General features: G+C 48.0%; 1 protein-coding gene across 3 annotated transcripts; it reads right to left on the bottom strand.

Moving 5' to 3' along the window:
* Positions 1-34: 34 nt before the first annotated feature.
* On the bottom strand, positions 35-21,963 carry NR1I3 (nuclear receptor subfamily 1 group I member 3). 3 transcript variants are annotated; one of them, XM_053369066.1, is made up of 10 exons: positions 21,807-21,963; positions 21,319-21,409; positions 19,495-19,710; positions 18,702-18,832; positions 11,785-11,981; positions 10,710-10,924; positions 6,942-7,087; positions 5,447-5,563; positions 3,500-3,605; positions 35-1,136 (listed from the first exon to the last, which is right to left on the bottom strand). In XM_053369066.1, the coding sequence occupies exons 3-10, from the start codon at positions 19,695-19,697 to the stop codon at positions 998-1,000; spliced, it is 1,254 nt and encodes a 417-aa protein (XP_053225041.1). In that variant the 5' UTR covers positions 19,698-19,710; positions 21,319-21,409; positions 21,807-21,963; the 3' UTR covers positions 35-997. The 3 variants fall into 3 exon arrangements, with proteins under 3 accessions (XP_053225041.1, XP_053225040.1, XP_053225039.1); XM_053369065.1 differs by having other exon boundaries at positions 3,500-3,620; positions 21,333-21,409; positions 21,807-21,962; XM_053369064.1 differs by having other exon boundaries at positions 3,500-3,620; positions 21,807-21,962.
* Positions 21,964-22,675: the final 712 nt, after the last annotated feature.

Below are 22,675 nucleotides of genomic sequence, written 5' to 3' on the forward strand. Positions count from 1 at the left end.
AGGAGATAAATAATGATACGACTTTCAGAAGACATTGGAAGGCAACCCTGTATCGGGAAGTTTTTAATGTCCGATGTTTCGTTGTGTTTTTATATTCTGTTGGAAGCCACCCAGAGTGACTGGGGCAACCCAGTCAGATGGGTAGGGCATAAGTAATAAATTATCATCACATTTTCTTACTCGAAAGTCACTTGGAAAAGTGTGTGCTGCAGCAAAAATGGCACTGCCTCATTTTTAAAGTGCTGCCAAAGGAGTCTAGGGGGGACAAGATAGCTTTCATACTCTAAAGCCTGCTGCGATTAGGTGCCTGTACTGATTCTGTTGTGGCCCTGGCCTTGCATCTGATGTGCCCCCGGAAATCCTTCTCGAGCTGTAAATAAACACATTAAAACACACACACATACACACACACACACAAATATGCTATCACTTTTTCGGGGGGAGCTCTTTTCCTCCCGCAGGACACCAGCTTGATATGCAAAAGCTGCCCTGAAATTCTCTCTGTCTGGGGGTGGGGCCCTGGCAGTTGGGCTTCGCTTTCATGATCTCGGAAGCCTAAAGAGGGTTTTGAGGGCCAGCGCAGGGGAAGCTTAGAGAGGATCAGTGGATCAGACAAGGTTGGCTGCAAGGAGGCTCTTGATGATGCTTGGCTAAGCCAGGATCAGCTTGGGGGTGAGGATGGGAGGAACAGGGTTGGCTGCTATTGGATTAGCTGTGGAAGGAAGATTAGATTGTTTGTGGGGGGGCGGGGGGCGGGAAATATGGGTTTGCAGCAGATGGAGGGGGAAGAGACTACAGTTCTGCAAAAGTAACCAGCCCTTGCTCAGGGTAGCAGCAGAAGGGAGCAATGCCTGGCTTTCCAGCAGATCCCTAAAACTACTGGATCTCGAGGGAAGTCTTGGAAAACTTCTGGATCCGGTCTTCCAGCACATATATCCCATTTTACACCTAAAGCAAAACATGAACGAAAGATGCAGCACTCTCCTGGTGCAAGCTTTCAGCTGATAATTTCCGAAAGCAGTGGCGTCATGGTGGTGAGGTCCTGGGTGTCGTGGATATGGAGGATCTGCCGCGTATTTTCGACTTTCAGCGTCCTCAGCTCTGTCAGCAACAAGAGAAGTTTGGCGTAGAGGAACCTGGAGAAGTGGAAGGGAGAAGGAGGCGGCCATCAGTCCTTGCCGTTCCTGATCGTTTGAGTGGGTGCTCTCTATTACACACACCAAATTTCCATTGGCTCCTTGCCTGAGCACCACCTAGGGCCCCATCAGCACCACACATTCAAGTTACGTTGCTTTAAGCAACTACGGCTTCCCCCCAAATCACCCTGGGGGCTGTAACTTGCTAAGGGCGCTGAGAGTTATTCAGGAGACCCCCTCGCAGCTACAGTTCCCAGAGGGATTTAACAATATCCATTCCTCTTCCCAGGGAATTCTGGGAATTGTAGCTCTGTGAGGGGAATAGGGGGTCTCCTAAAAATTCTCAACACCCTTAATTGTTAAGTTGTGGGTGAACATATCAGAAGACACAGCGATTCTTCAAACAGTTCTTCTTTATTTAGAGGCCAGAACAGAACTGAACTGAAGGGCTCAGTCAGCCTGCTTATATAGAGCTCCAGTACAACGTTACTGCAGCAACTTTCTAAAACTATCCAATCACTGAACGTCACTTTTGATCCTTCATTTGCATAAAAACTATCCAGTCACTGAACGTCACTTTCAATCCTTCATTTGCATAACTATCTACAGTATCCCCCTGCTAGCCCAGGGTGAGAACTTCAGTACATAACATTAATAAGCCACAGTTCCCAGGATTCATTGGGGGAAGCAAAGGCTGCTTAAGGGATCTTAAAAGACTAAGGCCTCCATCCATACTGTACATTTAAAGCAGTATCATACCACTTTAAGACATCATGGCTTCCTCCAAAGAATCCTGGGAAATGTAGTTTGTGCTGAGCAGGGGTGCCAACTGAGGAGATTTCACCCCTCCCATATCCAAGAATCTCCTGATGATCTCTGCTGATTCTCCAGAGAGGAGGAGCAGTGTTCTGCTCTCTATTTATTCTGCTCCAGCACCACATCAAAGAGTCAGTCAGTCAGTCAGTCAGTCAGTGTGTCGGAGAGAGAGAGACTGAGTGTTAGAGATCGTGTGTATAGATAAGGTTGCTGCTAAGAGCAGCTGCAAGGGACGCAGGTGGCGCTGTGGGTTAAACCACAGAGCCTAGGACTTGCCGATCAGAAGGTCGGCAGTTCGAATCCCTGCGACGGGGTGAGCTCCCGTTGCTCGGTCCCTGCTCCTGCCAACCTAGCAGTTTGAAAGCACAAAGTGCAAGTAGATAAATAGGTACCGCTCCAGCGGGAAGGTAAACGGTGTTTCTGTGCACTGCTCTGGTTCGCCAGAAGCGGCTTAGTCATGCTGGCCACATGACCCGGAAGCTGTCTGCGGACAAACGCCGGCTCCTTCGGCCAATAAAGCGAGATGAGCGCCACAACCCCAGAGTCGGTCACGACTGGACCTAATGGTCAGGGGTCCCTTTACCTTTACCTAAGAGCAGCTGCAGACACTCAGTGCAGTTTAGCATTCATTTATGCTTAGAACCCATTTAGCTCTGTATATAGTTGTATGATAGTCGTAGATAGAATAAAGAAGTTACTCTACAGAGCTGCTCTCCAAGTCGTTTATACTCTGCTATACTCTGCTGTGCGACGACTGTCTTCTTGTTGGAGTGAATCCGGTGCTCACAACTCTAAGCTGTCTGTCCACAGCACTTTGACCTGTTCCTGTGCAGAAGGTGGTCTCTGGAAGTGCTACCCAGCTCGCCTAGCCCAGTCGGGGCTGAAGTGGATGAGTCCAGTTGGTGGCACTGGCTCAAGGGCGATGCTGACACCAACTTGAATAAAATATGGGGAGGGCCCCAGGTAAGCCCCACCCCACATAATCAATCACAGAACATGATGCACACACACCACTTGAATGGCAACGCCGCCAACTTTGGGTGGGCGGCCCCTTCAAATGTTTTATTGGGGGGGGGTGAAGGGACCTTGGCCCCTAGGAGTTGGCTCCTATGGTGCTAAGAGTTGTTCAGGGACCCCTATTCCTCTCGCAGAGCTACAGTTCCCAGAGTCCCCTCGGAAGAGGGATTGATTGGTAAAGCACTCTGGGAATTGCAGCACACACACCCAGCACAAACCTTCATTTTGCCCATTGTGAAGCACGATAACTAGGGGCTGGAAAGTTGGGTTTGTGAGAGAGTGGAGAAGTAGTAACTGTTGGGACAGGTCAGAAAATACGTAACAGAAATGTTCTGTGAAAAACTGACTACAGCAGAACACCTATGGCAATCCTAAAAAAGCAGGGAGTGTGGTCAGTTGCAAGTAAACAATCACATTTGCAAAATAAAGAGCCCGTCTGGAAGCCCCAAAGCAACATCGGGACGGCCACAGGTCGCCCACCCCTTGCAGAGAGCACCCCTCCCCCACCACAAAGCACGTTCCCTGCTCACCTTCCTTCGGGCAGAGCATGTCGCTGGTCAATGTAGTTTTTTAAAGTTAGAGCGATTTTCTCTTGGGTCTGGTCAATCACCTCTCGCTGCGTGACGTCCATGTGGTCTGCAAAGTCGCAGGCTTGGGCAGTGAGAGACAAGGCAGAGGAGATATGGGGCAAAGGGTGAGGAATTCCCCTCTTACCCAAAGGGAGCGTTGGCAAAAAAACCAAAAAACCCCACCCACCCAAATGGGTTGCTACTTAGTGCATGCTCAGAGGCACATAGAAAAATGTCCCCCTCTTGAGGAAGATGTACTCTGCATGCACCCAGAGGCCCTTGTCTGGAAATGCCGGACTTCTTGAAATAAAGAATGAGGTTGACATACTGTGTCTGTGTGTGTCTGTGTGTGTGTGTACACACACACACACACACACACACACACACACACACACACACACATACATATACATATATGAGCAAACAGCACTTCACCCACGTTTTCTCTGGATCCCTTTTGAGATTCAGTTAATCACGGGAATACGAGATACAGGCCACTCTCCATTTACGAAGGGGTTATGTTACGAGGTAGGGACGCGGGTGGCGCTGTGGGTAAAAGCCTCAGCGCCTAGGGCTTGCCGATCGAAAGGTCGGCGGTTCGAATCCCCGTGGCGGGGTGCGCTCCCGTCGTTCGGTCCCAGCGCCTGCCAACCTAGCAGTTCGAAAGCACCCCCAGGTGCAAGTAGATAAATAGAGACCGCTTACAAGCGGGAAGGTAAACGGCGTTCTGTGTGCTGCGCTGGCTCGCCAGATGCAGCTTGTCACGCTGGCCACATGACCCGGAAGTGTCTGCGGACAGCGCTGGCCCCCGGCCTCTTGAGTGAGATGAGCGCACAACCCTAGAGTCTGGCAAGACTGGCCCGTACGGGCAGGGATACCTTTACCTTTTATGTTACGAGGTACCACGTTTAACTGAAACTACGTATATTGGAAACACCATTGGGGAAGCCTGCAAACACCCCCATCGCTCCCTCCCAACCTCCTCGCTCAAACTCCCAATTCTCCATGGGCCTCAACGGTCAGCGCAAAGGCTCATGGGATTGCACTTGCAAAGGCTTGTAGGATTTCTAAGCGCCCTTTCCCCCTTTTCTGGGCTCTTTTAGGGCCATTTTTGCCATTTTTAAAGACACTTCCAGGTTTGGTGTGACGCCCGTGCGGTCACACACCAATGGGACGTGTATTGACTGGCCGTTGCCTGTATGATACTGCGGTTAACAAAAAATATTTATTTATTTTTAATGACAGATATATAAGCACACCCGCATACAGACAGGCATTTTTTATTCCACCTCTCCTTCCAACGAGCTCTAGGTGGCGTACACGGTTCTATTGTTGTCCTCTGAACAACCCTGTGAGGCAGGCCAGGCTGAGAGGCTGCGACTAGGTCACCTGGTGAGCTTCCTGGCTGAGTGGGGATTTGAACCTTGGTCTGCCAGGTCTTGGAGGGATGTGGGTGGCGCTGTGGGTTAAACCACAGAGCCTAGGACTTGCCGATCAGAAGGTCGGCGGTTCGAATCCCCGTGACAGGGTGAGCTCCCGTTGCTCGGTCCCTGCTCCTGCCAACCTAGCAGTTCAAAAGCATGTCAAAGTGCAAGTAGATAAATAGGTACCACTCCGGCGGGAAGGTAAATGGCGTTTCCGTGCGCTGCTCTGGTTTGCCAGAAGCGGCTTCGTCATGCTGGCCACTTGACCCGGAAGCTGTACGCTGGCTCCCTCGGCCGATAAAGCGAGATGAGCGCCGCAACCCCAGAGGCGGTCACAACTGGACCTAATGGTCAGGGGTCCCTTTACCTTTTCCCCTGCCAGGTCTTAGTCCAATACTCTAACCGAGCAGGCGTGGAAACCTCCTGCCTTTCAGAAAGGGTGGCGATGGTGCAATCTGCCGCTACTGGGATGCGGAGGACTTACCCGGGTAGAACAACACCAGGGCTTGGAGCAGAACGTATTCAGCCTCGTGCAGCCTCAGCTTCTTCAAGCTGATGTGGAACTTCAGCAATGGCTCCAGGTAGACCTGCTGGAATCCAGCTGGAGGAGAAGACAGGGGTGTTGATAAAGTGGGTCTCTGTGTATTGTGGGCCTGTGATGCTTATGGCATGTAGCATAGTGGATCAGTTTGCCCACAGAAGGAACCAATCTGAGGTCAGAGGACTGGCCCCTCCAGGATCCTCTGCTGTGCTAAATACTCCCCTCTGGCCACAGGAGGGAGCACTCACACAACGTAATCCAATTATGGGTCTCTTGCTAGATTGGTTGTATGAACCCCATGAGCAAAATTGGTTCCAGGAGGCAACCAGGTCAGGAAAGAACCCAGGAAGGAATTCAGCGCCCCAAAAGGGCTCTTGTTCCCACTTAGCATCATTTGCCTCAGAAAACAGGAGCGTATTAGTAGTAGTAGTAGTAGTAGTATTTCTAGACCGCCCTTCATCAGAGGATTGCAAGACAGTTTACAATATAAAAACACAAAAATGCATAGCAAAAAACAATAGCTCATGTGAATTCTCCATGAATTCATCTACCCACACTGCTGCTTCCAGGGTAATCTCTCTAACCCAGCCCAGGAAGCATAATCACGGCAGCCATAAATTGTGCTCCATACACTCTGTTTGGTAGGAATGCTAACAATTGGATTGTACAGACTGAATACTAAATTTATGGAAGTACTAGCGCCTGGAAACTGCAAAACAAGACAGCTTTCCATGTACAATTAGCAAAGAGGCTAGGAAAGTGATACAGTGGTACCTTGGGTTAAGTACTTAATTCCTTCCGGAGGTCTGTTCTTAACCTGAAACTGTTCTTAACCTGAAGCACCACTTTAGCTAATGGAGCCTCCTGCTGCTGCCGCGCCACCAGAGCACAATTTCTATTCTCATCCTGAAGCAAAGTTCCTAACCTGAAGCACTATTTCTGGGTTAGCGGAGTCTGTAACCTGAAGCGTCTGTAACCTGAAGCGTACGTATGTAACCTGAAGCGTGTGTAACCCGAGGTACCACTGCATTTGGAAGTTTAAAAAATGCTAATAGGCTAGGCCATTCATGGCCCACAGTGACAGCCACCAACTTGGATGTTTTTACAAAACAATTGAACATATTCATGGAGGAAGAAGCTATCAATGTCTACTAGCCATAATGACTGTGTTCTGTCCCCATGCTTGGAAGGTGGCCTGCCTCAGGATACCAAAGGAGGGGAATCACAAGTGAGAAGAGTGCATTTCCACTCAGATCTCATTTGTGGGCTTTCATTAGGGATCTGGTTGGCCACTGTGAGAACAGGATGCTAGACAAGTTGGACCGTGGCCCTAATCCAGCAGGGCGCTCTTATAGGCAAGCCTGAGAGAGCCCATGGAATGTGTCCTGCTCCCAGTCACATGGCAACTGTGGAACTCTCTAGACTTCCTGTGACTTACTCAGGGCGCCATCTTGGATGGTGTAGCAGTGTTGGCCGCATTCCCAAGCTTTGGTCTCCTCATTGAAGACTGTGTTGAACCGGATCTGACAGATCTCCAGGGTGGCGCCTTTGAGGAGTGAAATTTGATCATCGATTGGCAAACTTCTGGTTGGGGGAGAGAGAAAAAACATGTTAAGCGGTAAGACAGGCTCAAAGTTTCTGAACCAATCCTTAGCCTTGAGGTGGGAACCTTGTGACCCTCTAGATGTTGTTGAACTCCATCACCCTTGACTTAGAGATTGCTTCATCTGTCAATTCTGGTTTCTCTCAGTTTCTCGTCTTTCCAACGTCCTCCACGTTTCCGCATCAGTATTGCAAATTTATTTAAAAAATAACAACAGTGCAAACTTCTCCTAATATAAACGTTTGTATGCAATTTTGCCTCATATACATAATTTTGCAGAGCAATTTTTCCTAATAGAATGCATTTTTGCCTGTTGCGTTCACTATTTTTTTTTTAATGCTTGATTTATTAAACCTTTAAAGTCAGCCTTTTCGTACATGTGACTTGGCCAGAGAACTGTGTTGCAAAACTTGGAGAAGTGCAAATTTCAAAGGCCAGCTGCATTTTGGTCTGCAGACTGTTTTGGAAAGTTCTAATCACAGAACTGTAGAGTTGGACGGGACACCAAGGGTCACCTAAGTCCAACGCCCTGCCATGCAGGAATCTCAGCTAAGCATCCAGGACAGATGACCACCCAGCCTCTGCTCAAGAACCTCCAAGGACTTGCATGTACTTTGCTAAAGGGAAATATAATGAAAATGATGTATAGATGGTACTTGACTCCTGTAAAATTAGCAAAGATATATCATAATTGTGACAATATATGTTGGAAATGTAAAGAAAAGGAAGGAACCTTTTATCATATGTGGTGGACCTGTCCCAAGGTGAAAGACTTCAGGGAAAAGATTTATAATGAATTGAAAAAAATGTTGAAATATACATTTATAAAGAAACCAGAGGCCTTTCTTCTTGGAATAACAGGTTTGGAATTGCCCAAGAAAGATGTTAAATTATTTCTGTATGCCACAACTGCTGCTCGTATTTTGTTAGCTAAAACGTGGAAAACCCAAGAATTACCAACAGTAGAAGAATGTCAGATGAAGATGATGGATTTTTCAGAGCTAGCCGACCTAACCGGAAGAGTCCGCGACCAGAAGGAGGAGGAATATCAGGAAGAATGGAATAAATTTAATGATTATTTAGTTAAATTTGTTAAGTTAAAATACGGTAACCGCAAACAGCTTGCAGATACTTAATAGGCTTAGGATTCTGTCTATGTTAAGTGATGAATTAATATGTTTAATTATATCAGGTGAAGATTTAAGGATGTTAATGTTTAAGTTAAATTTTATAAAAATTGGGATTTGGAAAACCGTTAAAAGGACATGCAATGAAATTCAACTAAGGGGAAGCGAGGAAGTCACTTAACAAAGTTAATAACGGTAATTTTCAATAAGGCTATGATTTATGTTTGTTATGTTTGTTTGTCTTGTGTGTTTGTTTGTTTGTTTATAATATTGTGAAAACCAATAAAAAAAATTTGGGGAAAAAACCCAAGAACCTCCAAGGAAGGAGAGCCCACCACTTCTTGAGGGAGTCTGTTCCACTGGCAAACAGCTCTTACTGTCAGAAAGTTCTTCCTGATACAGTATTTAGCTGGAATCTCTTTTCTTGTTCCTTCAACTGAGCATGTGCTCAGAGGCACCCTGTTCACAGAGTGGCTATTTTACACCTGGTTCTGGTTGGCAGATCTCAGTTCTAGATGAAAGCAAGAAGGCAGGGCAGGTGGGGACTGGCTGAGGATGGTGGGGGAACTATTATTATTTTATTACAGTCATGTTGTTGTTGTTTAGTCGTTTAGTCGTGTCCAACTCTTCGTGAGCCCATGGACCAGAGCACACCAGGCACTCCTGTCTTCCACTGCCTCCCGCAGTTTGGTCAAACTCATGCTGGTAGCTTCGAGAACACTATCCAACCATCTCGTCCTCTGTCGTCCCCTTCTCCTTCTGCCCTCCATCTTTCCCAACATCAGGGTCTTTTCCAGGGAGTCTTCTCTTCTCATGAGGTGGCCAAAGTACTGGAGCCTCAGCTTCAGAATCTGTCCTTCCAGTGAGCACTCAGGGCTGATTTCCTTCAGAATGGATGGGTTTGATCTTCTTGCAGTCCATGGGACTCTCAAGAGTCTCCTCCAGCAACATAATTCAAAAGCATCAATTCTTCGGCAATCAGCCTTCTTTATGGTCCAGCTCTCACTTCCATACATCACTACTGGGAAAACCATAGCTTGAACTATATGGACCTTTGTTGGCAAGGTGATGTCTCTGCTTTTAAAGATGCTATTAGAGTCATACCTCTTGTTAAGTTCAGTTCAGGTTACGTTCTTTCAGGATACGTCCCACGGTGACCCAGAAGTAACGGAACGGGTTACTTCCGTGTTTTGCTGCTCGCACATGCACAGTCACTCAAAATGACGTCATGTGCATGCGCAGAAGCGGCAAATCGCGACCTACGCACGCGCAGACACAGGTTGCGTTCTGCTCATGTTGCGAACGGGGCTCCGGAACGGATCCCGTTCGCAACCAGAGGTACAACTGTATTTATTAAATTTCTATACCGCCCTTCGTCCAAGGATCACAGGGTGGTTTACAATGTGAAAACCCAAAAATGCATAACATAGTAGCAAACAAACATTCCCCCACCCCAGTATTTTGTTTATTATAAATCCCCCTGTATCCATTATTCAAGCCATCAATCACTGACTGCTGAGCTATAAACAACCTCTTTCCCCTTCCCCAAGACAGGGGACGCCCTCCAGTAACTGATCCTTACCTTAAACCTTTTAAAATCAGTTCCATAATTAATTGATAATTAGTTTTAGATTAATTTCATTGTCTTACAGCAGAGCCGCCTGCCTTACACACATTTTTTCGGCATTCATCACCTATGAGTTATCAGCAGGCAACACGGGACAGAGGTCACCTCTGGGTGACTGGTTTATTGAGCACCCACCCTGATCTGTTTGCACAACCTTCGTGGAGAGTTCAGACAACATTGCGTCAAGCAATTGCCTCCCTACACTTTCCAGCATGTTTCCGCAATGCTTTTTCTTATTGCAAAAAAAGAGAAGGATTTTTTTGGGGGGGGGGATGAAGCAGGTCTGATGCACAGGAGCGACTTTAATCATATGACCTAAATATGTCCATATGTGATTGAATCTCCCGCACGGAAATAGCAACAGTCTGGAAGCCTCCTTAATTTAGATCAGAGTTCCCCATTAGTAGTCACATATTGACTCCCGGAGGGACACGGGTGGCGCTGTGGGTTAAACCATAAAGCCTAGGACTTGCCAATCAGAAGGTCAGCGGTTCAAATCCCCGCGACGGGGTGAGCTGCCGTTGCTCGGTCCCTGCTCCTGCCAGCCTAGCAGTTCGAAAGCACGTCAAAGTGCAAGTAGATAAATAGGTACCTTCCGGCGGGAAGGTAAACGGCGTTTCCGTGCGCTGCTCTGGTTCGCCAGAAGCGGCTTAGTCCTGCTGGCCACATGACCCAGAAGCTGTACGCCGGCTCCCTCGGCCAATAAAGCGAGATGAGCACCGCAACCCCAGAGTCTGTCATGACTGGACCTAATGGTCAGGGGTCCCTTTACCTTTATTGACTCCCGGAGGATGATAGGACTTTGCAGGGGGTGAATAAAGACCCTTTGATTCACAGCAACGCACTCACCTGAAAGACGGTATGGCCTTGGCAAACTGGATCACTTGCTGGATCATGTAGGTGCTGATGTCGGCAAAGAGCGGCAAGAGGTTGAAGACATCGGGGAGGACCTCCTCCGGAAAGCTCTCCATGTGGTCTTGAGGACTGTAGGGGCACATGGGAGGGACGGCAGCATCCTGGGGGCTCTGAGATCTCTGGCTGTGGATGTAGAGACGCACCGCTGGCTGGAGGGGAGACGCTGGTTAAGTGGGGCTCACAATAAATTTCCCTTCGTTGAACCCCAAGACCATCTCAGCTTTCTTTCTTTCTCCCACCAACCTCTGATCCTAAGCATCTAGTCCTCATGAGAAATACATGGAAATTGGTCAAGCGGGCCTGTAAGGCAGCCATTCGCCTGATCAATCGCAGTGAGTTAAGGATCATTATTTGTTTATTTGTTTGTTTATTTAATGCCACTCATCTGACTGGGTTGCCCCCTTCCAACAATTATGAAGCCACAGTAAAACATCAAAACTTCCCTATACAGGGCTGCCTTCAGATGTCTTCTAAAAGTTGTGTAGTTCTTTATCTCCTTGACATCTGATGGGAGGGCATTCCACAGGGCTAACCTCGGGTTAAGAACTTAATTCGTTCTGGAGGTCCGTTCTTAACCTGAAACTGTTCTTAACCTGAGGTACCACTTTAGCTAATGGGGCCTCCTGCTGCCGCCACGCGATTTCTGTTCTCATCCTGAAGCAACGTTCCTAACCTGAGGTACTATTTCTGGGTTAGCAGAGTCTGTAACCTGAAGCATCTGTAACCTGAAGCGTCTGTAACCCGAGGTACCACTGTAGATATTTTAGGACTGGTGATATTTTATTTCCAGCAACATCTGCAAAGCATCGTGTAGGTCTCTCCTGGTACATTAATCAATTCAGGGATGAGGGACCCCTCTCTAGAAGACGATGAGCTCCAATTCCCATCACCCCTGACCATTGGCCAGACTGGCTGGGAGCTGGGGTGCAACAGCAGCACCTGGGGGCCACAGGGTGTTCCTCCCCCCTCATTCCTGAAACAAACCGTCTGGAACTCCTGCAAAGCTCACCTGGTAGTGGTTGAACTGAGAGAAGCTGGAGTCAAAGGTTTTCTTGTGGGCTTCGGTGAGGAGTTCAATCAGTTGTTCCTGCTCTTCTGTGAGGCTGCTTTCCTCAGGTGGCTCCACTGAGGCCAGACTCTGTCCTTGGTGCTTCTTCTGCCACCTCAGCGCACGCCGCACATGCAAAGCTTCCTCTGACATTATCACTGTGTCAGAAATGAAAAGGAAGCAGTGCTCAAAGGAGAAGCTTTGTGGACCCCGCTGCCAAGCTGAGTGCGGACCTTGGGCAGGGAGCTACCAGGGACCTGATAAACCAAACGCTCCACCAGTAAGGGTGGTGATACGGAAGGGGGGGGATGTCTTCTTCACCTGCTTCTTCGCTACAATATATCCATTTATTCCCAATTGTCAATGTCAAAAGGGACTAAAATCTATAAAATTCATAGAAAATCAACGTGTCAATTTGCTCAATTTCTCTAGGACTCCATGACACCTCCCCTGTCCTCCATAATCCCTCAAGCAAGGTGTAAAGACCCTAATCCTGTCAAATCACTCTGCCAAGCCTTTCCTGTGGGCAATGCCAGGTGGCAGACCATGCATACATGGACCATTGTCTTCTCATCACCGGTAATCAGGATGTGCTTATCTGCGCATATCTCCAGCTCTGCATATTCCCCCCTCCCTCCTCCATATGTTAATCCTGTGTAACCCAACCTCTTCTTAATGTATTCATGATGTAATCTGTGTAACCCAACCTCTTCTTAATGTATTCATGATGTAACTGGGATGTATTTTGCACTGTATTCTGGGACATGGAGGGAGTTTCAAAAGTTCATGTCACCCCTTTCTCGCTGTTCAATCTCATCTTGAACCTGTTGCGCAATAAACTTGGATCTTCTGCAGTTTGCTCCTGTGCCCAGCTGAGCTCATTTTCTTCCGCAGGGACCCGCGGACTTAGTCCGACGAGCTGGATGGCAGAGTAGCCCCGCACCCAGATTTTAGCCGTAACAGGTGGGTATAGGGGTGAGGGAGGGATTTGATTCACGTCTCCTCTGAAGCCGAATCTTTCCAATCTACACTTTCCGAATGGACCATAACACAGCCATCCTCCGAAATTCACACTTCCCTGAATTTTACTATTTTACTGAATTTTACTACGCGGGTTGTCAACCAAAAAACGGATCTATTAGGTGAAAGGAAGCATGAATATATTGGTGAAAATGGCACACGCACAAAAACATTATATTAGGGGGAATTGCTGGCAAAGATGTGTACATTAATCAAAACTCCATATACATACGTGCTCGTTGGGAGACGTTTGCACTAAAATGTGGATGAATAGTCATAAGAATTTAAACAAACAAACCCCACAAATTGCTGCAAAATGTGGCAAACTGAATTTAAAACGGGAAAGATGAGAAAACAGAGAGAATCGGAATGAACTGATCCTTCCATCCCTGAGCAAGTGGGATGCATTTGGTTTCTCTCAGTTTCTCATTTTCCCAGTTTCAAGTACAGTTCTCCACATTTCCACAGCAATATGTGGAATTTTTTTAAGTCAGGAAAATTCACTGGCATTTTAGCGCAAATTTCTCCTAACAGACACATGTTTATATGGATTTTTGCCCTATATACTTTTTTTTTTTTGCAAAGTTCCCTAGTAAAATGCATTCCTATACACACTTTAGGGACTACTCCAGTAGCTTCCTGTGATTAAATGTGTAGTCTGGGAGCATCCCAAGGGCCAGACAGAGGGCCCTCGAGGGCCACAATTTGCCCCTGGCCGGTGGTTCCCTACCCCAGCTCCTAACCACGGCGCCATGCCGACTCTGTTATTACACACTCTCCATTATTATTAATAATACAGTGGTACCTCGGGTTAAGTACTTAATTCATTCCGGAGGTCTGTTCTTAACCTGAAACTGTTCTTAACCTGAAGCACCACTTTAGCTATTGGGGCCTCCTGCTGCCGCCGGGCCGCCGGAGCACAATTTCTGTTCTCATCCTGAAGCAAAGTTCTTAACCTGAAGCACTATTTCTGGGTTAGCGGAGTGTGTAACCTGAAGCGTATGTAACCTGAAGCGTATGTAACCCGAGGTACCACTGTATTACACATTCCATGGCTATGTTGTAGCTCTTGAAACCCCCATGGACTTCGCCACTGTCCAAATTAAACCCTGTTGCATCATCCCTGGGCTTGGGGGTCAGCCTCCTGCTGCAGGCAGGGCACAACACTGTCAGAAAGGATTTGCCGCTCTATCGGTCTCTTTGCAATGCTGCTTTCTTTCTTTCTTCCCCGCTGTCAGTGTCCAGCTGAACTTGCTTAAGATTCTGCAGAGAGAAACCCCAATTGATTTGCAACACTCCCCCCCCCTTCTCAATTCACTTTACAGGGAGTGCCTCTCGCTAGAAGCTCCTTAATGGGATTCTGCAGAGAGGGTCAGGTGCGATTCGGAGCTGTTTGCGGGCAGATCCAGGCGGTATTTCTTTTCTTAAAACACACACACACAACAACGACGTGTGTGTGCCCACGGCTACATCACAGTCCGACTGCAGCGCGGAACACCCTCTTGTGTAAGGAGACTGCAATGCATCACCCTCTGACAGTCTCTTGCACAGCGCTGACGCTCCCCTCTCTCCTTCCTCTCTCCACAAAGCCCCGGGGTGTGCAGCAGGATTCATCCTGGACCAGATTATTGTCTGCCCACACACACACACCTCACCCCACCCCACTGCCCCCATCAGATTAATCTGTGCTCAGGCAGAGGCCCGTTTTGTTTTGTTTTTATTGGTTTGGCTCTGCTGCCAGCCTGCTCTAAGAAGATCTTTTTTTGCTTGTGTCTTGCTTCTGCAGCTGGAAGAGGGAGATGACTCTATTCTTGCTCCTCTCTGGCATTTCTTTTAATGAAATCTGACCCTTTGGGCCAGTCGATGCGGAGGAAAAGCTGGCTGGGCGGCCTCAAATCCACCCTGCTTTCCAGCGCAGTGTATTGTTCCCTGGAGAGGGGATGCGGCTTTGCTGACAGCCGCCTCCTCCTCCTCCTCACCCCTCCCTCTCCGCACAACCCTACAGCTGCTTCCAATCCTTCCTCTTTACTGAAGATGGCTTTGCAGAAGCAAACAAGCTGAAGGCTTCTTCTGCTCAGGATGACACCGAAAGATGCTTTGAGAGTGCCCATCTTGTGCTGCTTACCTGTGTGTCTGTGTGTGTGTGTGTGTGTCTGAATGTTGTTGCTATTGTTATAGAGCTGGGCAAAGTTTCCCAAAAGGACCACCAAAATAATAAACAAAGGGCCGGAGAAACTCCCGTGTGACAAAAAGTTACAACATTTGGGGACTTTTTTTAGTTTCAAGAATAGGCAAGGAAGAGCAGGCATGACAGGGGGGCGTGTGAAACGAGGCCTGGTTGGGGGGATGGGAATGGACAGAGAGGTCTCTCTCATAACATTTAAACTCAGGGACAACCTATGAAGCCTGGATGTTGGAAGATATGAGACAGGCAAAAGAAAATACAGTGGTACCTTGGTTCTCGAACAGCTTAGTTAACAAACAAATTGGCTCCCGAACGCCAAAAACCCGGAAGTAAGTGTTCTGGTTTTTGAATGTTTTTCAGAAGCCAAACATCCGACGCAGCTTCCGCTTGGCTGCAGAAGCTCCTGCAACCGATAGCAAGCCGCACCTTGGTTTCTGAAAGTTTTGGAAGTCGAACGGACTTCCGGAACAGATTGCGTTCGAGAACCAAGGTAGCACTGTTGTTCTTTGCACAGTGCAGAGCCAAACTGTGGTAGCTGCATCTGCAAGAGGAAGCGATGGCCACTAGGTTGGATGGCTTTGAAAGAGGACTGGAGAAATTCACAGAGGACAGGGCTACCAATGTGACCAGCCCCGACGGTTATATTTTACGTCTGCTGGGAATCTGATCTAGCAGGGGTCTCTATATACTATAATTTATTAAATTATGAACCACCTTTTACAAAGCAATTTGCAAACATGCCATTAAAAACAGCTGGAAATAGCTTTAAAAGCAGAACATTGACAACAACAACTAAGGATGAGTTTTGAAACTATACAAAATGAACCCCTAAGACCAGAGACCTTTCCACCCTGCTGGAAAAGCCTATCAAAACAAACAGGCCTTCAGCTGTTTCCTGAAAGTGCAGATAGTAGTGGTCTGCCTGTCATATCTCTATATGGGACAGTTATATGGGATAGCGTCCCACAAATGGGGGCAGCCCTGCTTGGAGCAGCCATCTGATATTTTTGGGACTTCAAAGAGAAACTCTCCTGCAGAACGCAGGGAACTTTAAGGAGAACCTCTCTTGCCGAATGCAGTTAAGTGCAGGACAAAAGGACCAGGCCGAAAGAATTGGGGGGTGGGGAAAGAGAGAGAGGCTTCCTGGGTCATATAGTAATAGGAATTAAAAGGAACTCCACAAGCCAGGGCATGAGGGCAGAAGCCATCCAGTCTGTTTCTTCCCCACAACCCCTTCCAGGTCTAGTATGACTTTTGCGTTTGACCAGACAGCTTCATTAACGCTAATAGCTATTGATAGGCAAATATATGGAGGATGGGTATCACAAATGGGATCTGGTAGGAAGATTCAAATCCACCACAGCTGAACTTGTTTAGGCCATAGGATGTAATTAGGGTTGGGAGAACGTGTCAATTTCAGTTTATTTCTGTCATTTTTCCAATCTTAAGTTCGGTTCCCCAGAGTTGCACATCAGTTTGAAATTATTATTATTATTATTATTATTATTATTATTATTATTATTATTATTACTACTACTACTACTACTACTACTACTACTCAGAATCCTCATGAAAATTCATTAGCATTTAGTGCAAAATTTAGCCTAAAATATACATTTCTGTGCAACCCAGTAAGATGGGTGGCATATACTGTAAATAATTAAATTATTATTACAGACTTTTTTCAAAGCTTATTTCTACACACACACACTCACATTTTTGCATATTAATTTCACTAATATATGCATTTATACGCACACATTCCCTTAACACATAGCAATGCAAAATTCAGAGAGGCACAAATTTCTAAGGATGGCTCTGTTCCGCTCTCCCTAGTGTTTTTAGAAGGTGCAAACGACATGGGTTTGCCTTTAAAAGCAATCTGAAGCAAATTTCCCCCTCATCCCTGGATGTAAGGCAGGGAACAGTTGGCCTCTGTACTGTCAGCCATTTTTAGAATTCAATCAATTCTAATGTTTTTTTCATTATGCAGCCACAGGAGTGGAGGAGTGGCAAGAGGGGCTGTCGGTGTCCAAAGATGCGACAGGGCAACCATATGTATTTTCCGTGTGTGTGTATGTGTCAGTCCCACTCGCTTGCCTCAGAAGACCTTACTGGGAGAACCTAAGAACATAAGCTTGTGGAATGCTCTCCCCAAGGAGGCACGCTAGACGCCATCTTTATCTATTTTTAGATGCCAGGCAAAGCCTTTTCTCTTTACCCAAGCTTTTGGCCTTTCATTTCAAGGGGGGGCACTGTGGCTGCTTTTAATGGGGGGGTTACTCCTGCCTTTTATCTGTATAGCCGTGTTGGGGTTTTACTCGCTTGTTCTGAATCCATTTTAATGTACGTCACTTTGCATCAGTCTGTGGGGAAAGTGACTTAACAAATTAATAAGATTAGGAGTAGTAACAGTCCAACTGCAGGATCAGGCCAAAGGCCTATATAGTCCAGGATCCTTTTCTCACAGTGGCCAAACAGGTGCGGATAGGAGCTGTTGCCTAGCAACCGCCAACAGGGAAAGCCAGGCCTCCATGAGGACCTGAGTGAGGCCCAGCTGCTAAGCATCACTCTTTTGCCTCAGAGGATCTCAATGGGAATTCTGTTTTTGTTTTTTCCCTTGCATGCAAAAGCACCCTAGGGACGTCGCTTTATTTCTTTTCCTGATACTAGCCTTGAATGTGATTTTTTTAATATAGAAAATTGTGATAATCTGCTGTAAGCCACCCTAAGAGCCCCTATAAAACAGGGTAGAAGTTTTCTGAATGAGTAAATAAATAAATAAAATCCAGTTGCGTACCCTCCAACATTTCTCCGATGAAAATAAGGGCGTCCCGTTCCATCACGGTAATTTTACTTATTTATACCCCACACATCTTACTAGGTTGCCTCAGCCACTCTGGGCAGCTTCCAACATACAGAAAAACATAATAAAACATTTTTAAAAAACCCTTCCCTATGCAGGATTGCCTACAGACGGCTCTGGGGTCGGATAACTCCATACCCACCAACATTTCTGCAATGAAAATAGGGACATCCTAAGGAAAAGTGGAACATTCCAGGATCAAATCAGAAACCAGGATGGTTTCTGCATTGAAAAGGTTGAAAAGGTTCTGCATTGCCTGGTACAGTAATTTGCCTGTCAGGGGCTGAGCAGAGAAGGAGGAGGAGTGGTGGAGACCACAGGCCCTTCCAGGGAGGAGGAAGAGGAAGACAGTATAGATTTATAGCAGGGGTTTGAGGGAGGTCACAGCTCAGAGGCAGATGAGGGGGAAAGTTGGGAAATAATGGGAGGGCAGGAGCAAGCAGAGCCAGAACAGCAGCTGGCTGACACATTGTCACTTGAAAGCATTCCAGACCCCCCATCTCCCAGAACCCGGCGAGCCTTAAAAGTAGGGGAGCAAAGAGCTCAAAGACAGAGGGCACTTAGCGGCAGCCGTAGAACTGATGAATGAGGAACTGGGAGAGACTGGATGGGGTGGAGATTCACTCGGGACAACACCATTATCCAAGAGGCTGGGTTCTATAGCCTCTCTCTGCAAAGTTTGAAATAAAAAAGGACCGTAATAAACTTTTCCTAGCCTTTATACTTTCCTGGGCAACCAGCCGGGAGCCGTTGACATTGCCTGGGGCCAAAACCAAGCAAGGAAGAACACTGGCCAGCCACACTTACTGTCTTTCCTCATGCCCGCGACGAGGCATTTCTGGTAGCGGCACGCCTGGCACTGCCGCCTCTTGGCTTTGGTGATGGTGCAGCTTCGGGTGAAGGGGCAGGTGAACTGGATGCCCTTGATGACGGTCCGCCTGCAAGACAAGGGGGCGGGAATGTAAATTACCTCACAGTCGCACCGTGGCGTTTCTCTGACTTCTGCAGCCACCTAATGTGTGTAAAAATGTGTAGACTACAGTGTGCCTATAAATGTCACATGTTAGCGACGACTACACACAAAAACGTCTCTCTAATGTCTCTCTAGGGGACACAGGTAGCGCTGTGGGTTAAACCATAGAGCCTAGGACTTGCCAATCAGAAGGTCGGCGGTTCGAATCCCCGCGACGGGGTGAGCTCCCGTTGCTCGGTCCCTGCTCCTGCCAACCTAGCAGTTCTGAAGCACCTCAAAGTGCAAGTAGATGGCGGGAAGGTAAACGGCGTTTCCGTGCACTGCTCTGGTTCGCCAGAAGCGGCTTAGTCATGCTGGCCACATGACCCGGAAACTGTATGCCGGCTCCCTCGGCCAATAAAGCGAGATGAGCGCCGCAACCCCAGAGTCAGCCACGACTGGACCTAATGGTCAGGGGTCCCTTTACCTTTAATGTCTCTCTAAGCACACTAACCTCAGTCGCAAAAAAGGTGGGGGGGGACCCAAACATTGAGTCTTTGCATGCAGGGAAGATGCCCCCTAGATCATTTTCAGAAATGGGGTTGCAGAAGTGGGAGGAGGAGTGGAAACCGAGACGAGGAACTGTACCGAAAGAAACCCTTGCAGCCTTCGCAGGTCATGACGTGGAAATGGTAGCCTGTGGCCCGGTCCCCACACACGGCGCAAGTTTTCTCCTCCCCGTCAAGGTCTGTGTCACTGCGACTGGAGGCCGTGGTGGCTGGGCTGCCTCCGCTGCAGCTGCTCTCACCGTCGGAGGGGCACTGCACGGCGACCCCACGCACCGATGCCATGGGAGCTGCAGTCCTGGTGTGAAGGGAGGAAAATCGGTGACAGGCAGGCCCCCATCAGTGCCTGAGGCGGAAATTCCAGACAAGCATTTTGGAATATGACTGCATTTCCTGCATTGTAGTGGGTTGGACTCCAGTACGTTTTGGAGCACAATTCAAAGTGTTGGTGCTGACCTTTAAAGCCCTAAACGGCCTCAGTCCAGTATATCTGAAGGAGCGTCTCCACCCCCATTGTCCAGCCCAGACACTGAGGTCCAGTGCTGAGGGCCTTCTGGTGGTTCCCTCACTGCAAGAAGCCAAGTTACAGGGAATCAGGCAGAGGGCCTTCTCGGTAGTGGCACCCGCCCTGTGGAACACCCTCTCACCAGATATCAAAGAGAACAACAACTACCAGACTTTTAGATGACATCTGAAGGTAGTCCTGTTTAGGGAAGCTTTTAACTTTTGATGCATTACTGTATTTTAATATTGTGTTGGAAGTCGCCCAGAGTGGCTGGGGAAACCTAGCCAAATGGGTGGCGTATAAATAAATTATTATTATTATTATTATTATTATTAAGCATATCCCCACATTTCACTAAGGTTTGAGTGGGTTTGCCCTGGGCAAACCCACTACTGAAGCCCACCTTCTGTCGATGGGTCTGCCGACCATTTTAATTTCCCATAATGCCCTGTGGGACCAGAACAGGCACGGGTGGTCAATCTGACATCCCATTCCATAATGATAATCGTACTATTTATACCCCACACAACTTATTGGGTTGCCCCAGCCACTCTGGGCAGCTTCCAACCTACACAAAAACATAATAAAACAGTAAACATTATAAAAAAAAACTTCCCTAAACAGGATTGCCTTCAGACGGCTCGGGGGTCAGATAACTCTATACCCTCCAACATTTCTGTAGTGAAAATAGAGGCATCCTAAGGAAAAGTGGGACATTCTGGGATCAAATCAGAAACTGGGATGGCTTCTCCAAATCAGAGACATCCCTGGAAAATAGAGACACGTGGAGGGTTTTCCCTAATTGGTGCTGGTTGCTGAGGCTGGCCCTGCATACAATCCCGCTGCCCCTGGTTTTTGGCCGGATGTGGCTAACTCTGAATTCTTGAATGCCTCTCTCTATTCATCGAACACGGCTCTGCAGTGTTCAGGCTCCATAAGAGACCTGGCATTGTCTTAAATTGGTCCATTTGGCCATATCTGCACCATACATTTAAAGCACCACCACACCACTTCTAAAATGTTCTGTGACTTAATGCCAAAGAATCCTAGGAACTGTACTTCCTAGTAAAGGGTGCTCTCCCACTTAAAAGCAAGTAAAGGGGCATTACCGGAGTTCAAGGAGACATCGCAGCCAGGCGAAAACACTACGGAGGGTGTGGAGCAGAGCAGGTGAGGGGTGTGGCCTCAGGAAGAGGGGGTGTGGCCTGGGGATTGTTCCGAGAGTCAGTGAGAGGAGCTTAGCAGGGGGCATATAAGCCTCTCAGGCCTGAAGTGCCCCATCCTTGCGGTAAGCAGCGGCCCCAATAGTGGGAATTGAGTGACACCTCTTTGGGGCAGCTGGGGTGGGGTGGGGGCCTGCCCCGAGAACCTACAGTGTCTCCTGAATCTGCATTAAGGCACCTTGAGTTTACCACCTGTGCGAATGTCACGTCCAGCTCCTTGCAAGCGCCTGCGCCTTTGGGTGTAGATAAAAGGGCAGCCGTTACGCAACCTGGAAAGGAAAGAGAACGAGGGAGGGGAGAGAGAGAAAAGGAAAGGAAAGGTCAAGAGAAGAAAGCAACTCTCTCTCTTCTGAGTGTCTGGCTCGGCTCGCGGAGAAAAACAAAGAGCTGTGAAGAAGAAAGCAATAAAAAGAAAAACCCCGTTTGCGGTCCTGGTTCATTCTGCCCATTCTACCCCAAAACGGCCGACCTTCCTTCCTTACTTTTGGTATATACCTGTTGTGTACTGAGAAAGGGGGGCTTTGGAGAGAAGCAGCTGTTCCTGACCTCTGACCTTTCCTAGGTCCTCTTTCCCCCTGTCCTGCTGTTCTTCCTCATAATGCCTTCCCCCACACTTTGAAAGCCACCCCACTCCCCCCCCAATCCACCCCATAAAGCTGAGCTTACCAGTTGAGTTTCCAGCAGCGTGTGTGTTGGTGAGTGGGTGTAAACAAGGGGGGCAGCTGGGAGGGTGGAGGGTCTCCCCACAGGGCTGTCACTCAGCGCCGGACTTCTTGTTTGCCTCCCCACTGGCGTTTGTTTCTCCGGTGGGGAGAGAGAAAAGGATCTGGATTCTGATAAGGCTAAGTGAAATTTGTACTTTGGCCTCGAGGGCATGCACAGCTGGCGTCCGCAGGGCGGAGGCAAGAAAAACCAGGGGGGCACAAGGTGAGGTGAGGGAGGTTAGGAGCCAGTACGGAAAGAGAGGGAGCAAAAATGAGGGCTGGGTGGAATCATAAATGGGGTCAGTGGGTGGTGCTCCTGGCACCACCGGCTCCACTCCTGTCTTGCTTTTGTAGCTGCATCTGTTGGAGTTCGGCCTGTCACGCAGCTGCTACACAAGTACTGGAGCCTGATGTACAGTGGTGGCAGCAGGGGGGAAATCTAGTGTGAGTGGGAAGAGAAGAGGCAAAGTTTATCTCTAGTAGGGTGAGTTGTGTCCCACATGTTAAGCTCTGTGAAAGGGGAAAATATCAATTTATGTTACTGGCAGGAGCTCAGCAGTGGGGGAAGGAGTTGGGGGTGAGCTTCTTGTTGGGGGGGGTGCTTGCCTTCCCCTCCTCTGGCACCACCCACATTGATAGTAAGGAAAGAAAATGGGGGGGGGGAGAGTATACCTGTCCTTAAGTGTGTGTGTGTTCAGTTCATTCCTTGTGAGTGCTGAGTGATGGTCTTCCTTGGAGCTATGAGAGCCACTGACTACCATTTTTAGGGTTCCTTTATGTGCTTTCCTTCCTGGGGAAGATGAGCAATTCCTGTTGTTTCCATTGTTCCCC

Source organism: Podarcis raffonei, chromosome 16, assembly GCF_027172205.1.
Source record: "Podarcis raffonei isolate rPodRaf1 chromosome 16, rPodRaf1.pri, whole genome shotgun sequence".
Taxonomy (NCBI): domain Eukaryota; kingdom Metazoa; phylum Chordata; class Lepidosauria; order Squamata; family Lacertidae; genus Podarcis; species Podarcis raffonei.

Excerpts from the sequence above, each read along its gene's own strand:
- NR1I3 (XM_053369065.1), bottom strand. The coding sequence starts at position 19,697 with ATGGCATCGGTGCGTGGGGTCGCCGTGCAGTGCCCCTCCGACGGTGAG. Across the intron at positions 18,833-19,494 it reads GGCTGCAAGGGTTTCTTTCG|GCGGACCGTCATCAAGGGCA; the intron begins GTACAGTTCCTC and ends CTTGTCTTGCAG. Across the intron at positions 10,925-11,784 it reads CTCAGTTCAACCACTACCAG|CCAGCGGTGCGTCTCTACAT; the intron begins GTGAGCTTTGCA and ends TCTCCCCTCCAG.